The sequence below is a fragment of the Sinohyriopsis cumingii genome, chromosome 19 (genome assembly GCF_028554795.1).
Source record: "Sinohyriopsis cumingii isolate HCF-2022 chromosome 19, ASM2855479v2, whole genome shotgun sequence".
NCBI classification, from domain to species: Eukaryota; Metazoa; Mollusca; class Bivalvia; order Unionida; family Unionidae; genus Sinohyriopsis; species Sinohyriopsis cumingii.
This window is the reverse complement of record NC_142979.1, coordinates 63,862,684-63,871,409: the sequence shown is the minus strand read 5'-3', so window position 1 is coordinate 63,871,409 and position 8,726 is coordinate 63,862,684. Positions and strand designations below refer to the sequence as shown.

The 8,726-nt window shown below is 35.1% G+C and overlaps 1 protein-coding gene across 1 annotated transcript in view; it reads right to left on the bottom strand.

Annotated features, from left to right (window-relative positions):
- Window positions 1-8,726, bottom strand: part of LOC149775843 (protein phosphatase PTC7 homolog) — a 90,628-nt gene that overhangs the window by 9,930 nt on the left and 71,972 nt on the right. The window contains exon 5 of the mRNA XM_089943627.1: window positions 8,379-8,514. Within this exon, the coding sequence (XP_089799753.1) occupies window positions 8,379-8,514 (136 nt within the window). The remainder of the gene's footprint in view (window positions 1-8,378; window positions 8,515-8,726) is intronic.

The following is an 8,726-nucleotide window of genomic DNA, read 5'->3' as shown; positions in this document are numbered from 1 at the left end:
AGGGCTTCATGACACACCCACAATCAAAGCATTGACAAAAAACCTGAACCCAAAATCTTAACTGCTGACAGCTATGTCTTGCTTCCCACTTAGATGGGCTCGAAAATGCAGACAAAAGATTTAAGTAATGGACCTATATCATATAAAAACAAACATGCTCTAAATCCCCTTTTCTGAAATATTAATCAGATTAAGGCAATCCTTGTGCATGAAATGCTTGGCACCAAAAGCTGTAGCAAATCTTGATTTTCATAAAGGTAATTCAAGTACAACACCCCTTTGATAACTCACGCCCTGATAACTCATGATTCTGCTCATAATGCAGGGTCAGGCGTGGATCTCATTTTTTAAGTCAGAAAATACCAAACATCTGATCCCTATCTGTTGAACTTGAAGAAAATCACAATCAAAACTGGTAATGGAAACTTTAATATATTGATCGTTTTATCATCAAAAATGGTAGATGGGACCAGGAAATTGTAATCAACATTAGGAAATATCAGCTTTAAAAAAAGTCATAAAATCTTTTACATTTTCTTTCCAAACGGCATTCTTAGTACAGTGTGACCTCGCTATAGCGCGCTCCATTATAACACGAATTCGGATATAACACAGTCGTGGCGAGGCTCCAGAAATTTCATATACATGTATTTTTCTTGTGCACAAATTTTTTTTAATTAAAAGTATGAAAAAAACGTAAAAAGCTGCTTATCATTTTGGGGAAGAGATCGCGTATGAATAATACAAGACAATCATGGCTTGGCTCTTGAAATTTTATACGCATTTTTCTCGTACATGAAAATGTATTTTTTTCTTCTTAAAAGTAAGAAGAAAAAAAAGACATAAAAAGTTTATTCTGAGATCGCGTAGGATACGCCAATGTTGCAAACTTGGATTGTTCCTTATTGGCTGCAAAACATACCATGTGGCTTTTTTATTTATTGGCAACATTGTTGGCTGTTTAAATTTCGTTATACAACCATTGGTTTGGAGTGCAGAAATTCAGAGGCCCCATGAAAGGAAGCCGCAAACTGGATATAAAATGCACTGAAATTTATCTATTGTTACATAAACAAATTCTTTGTCCATACTGACAAACTATCTAAACAGTCCATTGTTATATCATAATCCGCTTATCTTGACATTTAGCATGAGTTCTGTATGTTCTGAAATATCCGCTTTTTTGTTGTTGACATTTCTGGTAACGGAGATCAACCTGACGAGGCACTGTCTCGTAATCTATCTTTCATCAGATTTTGCGGCCGCTCACTAGTAGTTTATATATTTACAAAGACTGACATTCATATGTGGATGGTAAGTAAAATTCCTCTTCTTTTCACTCAGAATTAAATCCTTCAGAAAACTCATGTTTTCTGTAATAATCCCTGTCATCAAACCAGAACATCTGCGTCTCTATTGTCCATTGACCCTTTGTTAATTTTCAGACACATGTGTGGAAGGTAGCTTCACACTTTTACCACAAATGTAAAAAAAAAATTTAAAAAATACATCTTACTTATTGGTTTATTCAGTAGGCATGGAGGGACAGTAACTAGAATAGTCTAAACAACGGCCAATTCCTTTTTAAAAATGTACCCTGATAAAATAGTTTGCTGAAATTTAAAGGAAATAGATTACCTCTGAAGCACTGACTGTTATGAAAACGTACTTAGCAAATGTTAAAAATACCAGTCTCAATCAGGCAATACAATTATTTGATGTTGCCGCCACAATAAGAAATGGGCATTCGTTTGGTTCTCCAAAGCTGTCCTTTAGCAGTGACTTCACTAGCACATGCACCCTTCATTAAAGAAAGCCAACTACAATCTTTCAACAACAGCAAAGAACTTTTCTTCAAAGGAAGTCAGTACCAAACTTAAATAAAAGTAATGGAATCTGATGGATTTTTGCATTTTCCAACATGACTGGAACACGTTAACTGTGCTGTGAAAGTTTCATTTTTGTAGAAAAAAGTTTATGTTTACGAATGCTACCAAACGACGGCTTAAAACGCAAACTAACTTTTACCGACTTGGAACGTACTTTAAAGCAAATGTGTTTCGTCATTCGTTACGTGATTGTGTTACGTTTTTCCAGTGAATTCAGACCAATATGACCTGATACAAAAATAATGAATATTTTAAAGCTGTGTGTGTGCATATTTTCAATGGAATCACTTGTATTGTGGATTCAATGTATATGATGAGGTTCGCAGGTGAGTACACAGTGTTGATACTCTAGTCATGCTATACATTAGACATTTATATATAAACAGGATTTACATATATGTACCAATTCATGGTTCTCTAAATAAAGTAAACTGTTATATTATTTTTTCTCTGTTTTCACTACAGGTGTATTTCTCATTTAATATGCATCAATTTAAGATGGTAATTGTGCCAACGAAGCACATATTTTACCGTCCGCATTTACTACCCCCACCCACCCCCACCCATTTTTTTTTTTTTTGGGGGGGGGGAATTTTCTTCAGCTTACTGACTTGGTTGCATATAACACGGTTCAGTATATAATGGGGTCAGGTTTTATGGCTCCCAACTACCGTGTTATAGTGGGGTCACACTGTACACTGTAATTAACGATATTCAAGGAAATTTTGATCAATGAAAATGTCATTTACGCCTAGTGGAGGCAGAAATTTAATAAATAAACACCAATTAATTAATTTTTGTTATCAATTTAAATTTGTGTTCTAGTTCTGTTTTCTTAGTTCCTTTTAAGTGTAATCATCATAAATGCAATGTGTCCTCTTGTAATTAAACGTAAAATGTGTCAATCTACCATATCAGCTATGTCTGTGAGCGTTTCTCTGAGAACCTAATTAAGTGCTGACCGTGTTTTGATTTCAGACTAGCGGAAGCATTTGTTGTCTTTTTGCACTAAATAAAAAGTGAACCTCCTTTTCTATTATCACGTTAATTACATATCTGAATCAAATAAAATGGGTAGAATAAATAAAAAATTAAAAGGCATACAAATCCTACATGCTTAAGAACCAGCGGCCTCTGACATATGTCGGGGAACTCATTACACTTCATCAATTGAACACTTATTAATGTTATTGTGTACGTAATCTAATTAAACTAACTTAAATTAACCTACTCAATCATAAATGATTAAACATAGCAAGGCAACCAAGCAAAATGAGTAATTCGTAAAATAAAAGCTTTTGTTTCACAGATACAGACCATTGTGGGGAAAAGGAGTTTCAGAGAATTCCTGAATTCGCGCACATAGAGATATCCTCAAGGATGATACAAAGTTTCAAAATTACTTGGAATGAAATCTTAGCTTCAATATTTTACTAATTGTGTCATATGGCTGTGATGTTTGCAGTGTGACAGTTTATAGTGATGTCCAGCACTGGGGCATCATGCCGCAGACATGTATCATGGTGTCCCACCCAGTCACATTATCCTGACACCAGGTCGACCAGTCCTAACACTAACCTCTTAATGCTGAGTGCCAAACAAGGCAGCTGTTAGTACCATTTTTGTAATTCTTTGGTATGACTGGGGATCAAACCCATGACCTCCTGTATCTGAGGCAGACGCTCTAACCACTAGACCACCAGAGCAGTCCTTTACTAATTGAACAAATCAAAAATTGAGTTTCAACATACATGATTGTCTCACGAAATGTAGTGGGGTTTTTTTGTTGATAAAAAGGAATCATGTTTGGTAGTGTATCAACAGTCAACAACACAAAAAGATGTGACGTAATACATGAATGTTTTTGTGTACCCGTGTTGGTTGTTGAAATCAGTTTGGAATCATGTTACCGATGATTTAGATGTTGGACATTTTAAAAATAAATGTAATTTATACAGAATAACAAACAACTTGATCAGAAAAAGCGCTTTACTAACAATTATTCTCGATGCCATTATAAAACGACGACCCAGTCATTAAACAGCCAAGTCCCCTCCCCCAACCCCACGATTAATTGGATGTCTAGCTGATTTTTTTTTAGGTCCCTTGGTAACTCGCACCCTTGCTTATAGTATGGTGTATGCTTTTGGACCCTGATGTGTGCGAGTTATCAACTGATGCGTACTTTAAGTTTGGCTTTGAGTTTAAGAGTGATATGCATCTACGATTAAAGAAAAAAACCACATCATATTTTGTAAGATGCAGGACATATGTTTATTAATTTATATCTGGGACTAATAAGAAATGGAAATTTCTTTTTATTACATTCTTAAAAACTTCTCCAACCTGATTGGCAATACACCCAAGATGATCATTCCATACATCCAAAGGGTAATGTGAAATTTAGTAGATATGGAAAACAAAAACAAAACAGCATCAACATTTAAATGGTTAAAAAGTTAAATCTGCATTTCCCATTTACAGGAAGCATGATTTTTCATATGTGTCAGGCTATACTGTACATATATACACATGTCCAAAACATTTTCAACTTTGACATGTAACAATCCTCATTAATATAAAACCACACCATTGTTTTGTTGAGAGTAAAGTGAAAGAATTAGTTTTTATATGATGCATCATATTCATCTCAGCCTGATGGCTTCAACATATTTCTATACTATATCAAAATGATTTTCACTGAATCCCAACATGTATAGTCTGAATAAATACAAGCTCTGGCAGGTGCTTGACTTGTAGGTGGTAGTTTCTAAAGGAATTTCAACAAAAAGTTTGACAGAAGAGGCCTGACAATTTCTTTCTGAATAAATGGTTAGTCAAAATGATGTAATTTCTAAATTGCAGGCCTTCAAAATCTTAAATTTCTAACATTTGGAAAGTCCAACTACTGTTACCAGTAGCTATACCGTACGAGTTTCCTTCCATGGCCAATCTTAAATTTCTAACATGAGGCGAGTCAAATTGTTACAGTAGCTATACCACTGGGTTTCCTTCCATGGTCAATCATGTTAGAAAATAATGATTAAAAACACTGAAGTGAACAAGTTGTTGGTTTAAATCACATTCATTAAACTAGAATTTTTCTTAAGGACTGTCACTATACTGATTAAAAAGAATTTCCAAGATGCTGAAAGAAGACTTTTCATTGATTCACATGTTCCATCTAAATGCTGAGTAAAGAAACTATCTCTACCTCCTTGAAAAAATCCACTATAAAACGGAGAAAAAACTCAACTAAATCAAACTTCTCAAATTTAGTACCAAAACTAGTTTATACGCACAAACCCCTCTCAGAAATTTAATATTTATTTTATTAGACCAAATTTGTTTCAACCAGCATTACACTGATGGTTAACTGCCAGATACGTGTGCAGAACCAAACTGATGGTGCAAGTATCTTTGCAACAGATGCAACACATCTGAACAGTTACCTTTCAATACAGACACAGAAGAAATGTAACCTTTGCTTTAGATATAAAATTTCAATGAAGGTAAAGGTGAACACGGTTTCCTGTAAACATTACATGAGGCATATCGTCAGTTGTGGTGGCTATTACCTTTTATGTCGCAGATTATCAGAATTTTGTGCAGAGCATCATGATGGGCAATGGTATATCATAAACAGTCCAAACTTTGAAAGAAGTCACTTCTGTTTAAAAGACGCCTCTCAAAAAATCTAGTCACAAAGTTCAGTCTTAAGTGTTTCTTGCACTAGTATGTCATTTACAAAGTCATTAGAATAATCCTGTGATTGTATCATGTCCTTTGTCTGGTCAAGTGTCCAAATTTTCACAGTAAAAATCTATTATATGCCTAACTTTGATGCCAACATGACATCATGACTCTTCCTGTGTCAAATTGCTAAGGTGAATTATGTTTTCTGCCATTTTTGAGACAAATTTTCCAAAGTGTGCAAGAAAGGGGATAAATCTTGGGGACATTAATGGCAGTTACATGGTGACAGAATATCCACTTTACCTACTCTGCTAATGCATTGCTTGTAGTGCTCAATTTGTGACAGCAAATCAAGCAGCATCTTTACTGTGTCTGTGTGTTTGATTTGGATTCTTAACATAGTTTTAACAATTTTTCAGTCATATTGCTACAATGTCTACAATGTGGCAGTTTATAATGATGTCTAGCACTGGGGCATTATGCCGCAGAAAGGTAGCAGCATGTCCCAGCCAATCACATTATCCTAACACTAGGCTGTCCAGTCCTAACACTAACCTCTTAACGCTGAATGCCTAGCAAGGCAGCTGTTAGGACCATTATTATAAGTCTCTGATATGACTTGGCCAGGGTTTTGAATCCGCGACCTCTCACATCCAAGGCGGACAACCAAACCACTAGGCCACCATAGTGGTTCAGCATCTTTACCGGCTCAGTTAATGTACTGATAGTAATATTCAATTGTAACATGAAAACAACAAGTAACATCTTCATGTCTATTTTACTAGCTCAAATAATGTATCACTGGTAATAATCAATTTGTGACAGCTAAACAAATAGCATTCTCAGACCCTCATAATGAGTCATATTCAAGATCATAATCCCCTAAAATTTCCTACTGTGTAAGCTGCTATTTCTTGTTGTCCCTTTTGGCCAAATCCTTGTATGGTACATTTCAAGGCTGTTCCATTTAACCCTCTAGCTACCACTGCCACATCATTGTGTCACCTGTAAATAGCTCTTCAACCCCAATATCACATATATGCAGTGTTGATAACACTTGCTTAGTCCCCACTGATGCATGTGTGTGTATAATCAAGCACTATTTGAAATTCCAATGCCACACAGATGCACATGTTACCACCATGTTAAGTGAATGCTAATTGGTTAAAAGTATGAAAGTTTATATATTTTTGATTATCATAACCAATGATACAACTGTTTACCCAACGTTTTGATACAAATCTGAAATATGGTGGGCTAAATTTAGACACACAGGAAGGGCTTTTCTGCACTTTACAAAACATGTAAACTTGAGATAAACAAAGATGGATTCCAACTCCAATACAACTGAGTTTTAATGGTTTAATGCACACAATATAGAATGTAATGGCTCAATCTTTGAAAATGGATCAAATATTGATTATAGTCCAGTTTCAACACCAGATGCAAGAGATTTTGAATCAGATGAAAAGGAGGCCATAGTCCAACTTGCATAATGAAGTGATCACAAAGCCATGTTTGAAATCCACAATTTTTATACTGATGTTGGTTCAACTATTGAGCTTGGACCACTAAACAATGATAAAGATTTTCGGCTGTAGCTTTTTTTCTGAATTTCAGGTGAAAAAAACAGTTAAAAACAGTTAAAGAAATAAATGATTATGCCAAGGAAATGGGGGACCAAAAGCAAGACCCGAAATGGTATCATACCAGCATCATGGAGATGTAGGTATTTATTAGAACCTACATTGTCATGAGCATTATGTAGATACCCAAATACATTTATGTGTGGATAATGACTGCTTTGAGAGGCATCACTCCCATCTTTGTAATTAGAGTGGATTTCATTCACATTTTTTATGTACATATGTAATTATTGAATTTATTTTGTGGGATTCAAAACAGTTTACATCTCTGTGATATTTTATATTACAGCATAAGAGGATGTCAAGGCAGAAATACATGGATAACAGACATTATACATGATATGCTGGTGTTTTTCTCATTGAAATCCAGCAATGACATGATTATGTTCCAGTATTCAGCCCAGGGCTTTAGAGAGCGATCATGGACCTTAGGGTAAAAAACAGCCGGACATCTCCTAGTTTTTGTTCAAACAAAATTTCTTTTATAAAATTAAAAGGTGTTGTTTGGCCCAGGCCCCCTTATGGGCCTGGGCCTTGGGAATATATCCCAGGTTGCCCCCCCTCTCTTGTCATCCCTGATTCAGCCATGGAACTAGCCTCAGCTATCTCAGCAGCTGATATGGTAGCAATCAGCAGCAGTAAGGCTATACAACAGATGACATAGTTCAAAGGTTAAACATACATGGTACCCAGGGAAGGCACTTTTATAAAAAAATATATGCCAGGGTACTCTGGTTACTTAGAGAGTTTATATAAAAATGATAAAAGTTCTAAATTGCATCCATGGATGACTAACCACATTAAAAGCACTTTCCCTGAGTACCAAGTACAAGTTTACTGGAACAGCCCTCAAATCTCATTTCAAGGATGAATATTATCCCATCCCTTTGCTATTGGTAAAATATACTGAAATCCTTAAGAACATTATGGTTTCAACCTTGTCAGAAGAAATTAGAAGAAAACATTTAACATCAGTGTAAGTTTAAAAACCTTGAACTATAGATATTTATGTATTTGTTAACAGCAGATGTCTTAGTTCAACTGTGTGGATTGAAATACAGTTTATCTACTTAAAAGAAATACAATGAACATTTTTGAGAGTCTTCTTACTCTCCAAGAAATTACAGTCAAACCCTTATCCTCTTACCCCTCATAGCAATCCCAGCATCCAAAGCAGATAATGCGAATGGAGATAAATAGTCTGGGTCAAAAGACAGCTGGTGTGCTTTTTCTGCAATGTTCTTAGCTGTTGTCTGCACCTGGACATTTTCCTCTCTCTTATCCTACAAGAAGATATCATGTTTATTAAGAAATAGTCCAGGAAGAAGTTGTCACTCCCCACTAAAAATATCTCATAGGCATCAACAATAACATATTTTATATTGCAAAACTGATGAAAAAAAATATATAAATTTTATTTAAAAAAACTAAACCATATTGTATTCTCATAAATTTGTCATTCCCTCTTTTTTTCATACAACAATCCAATGAAAGT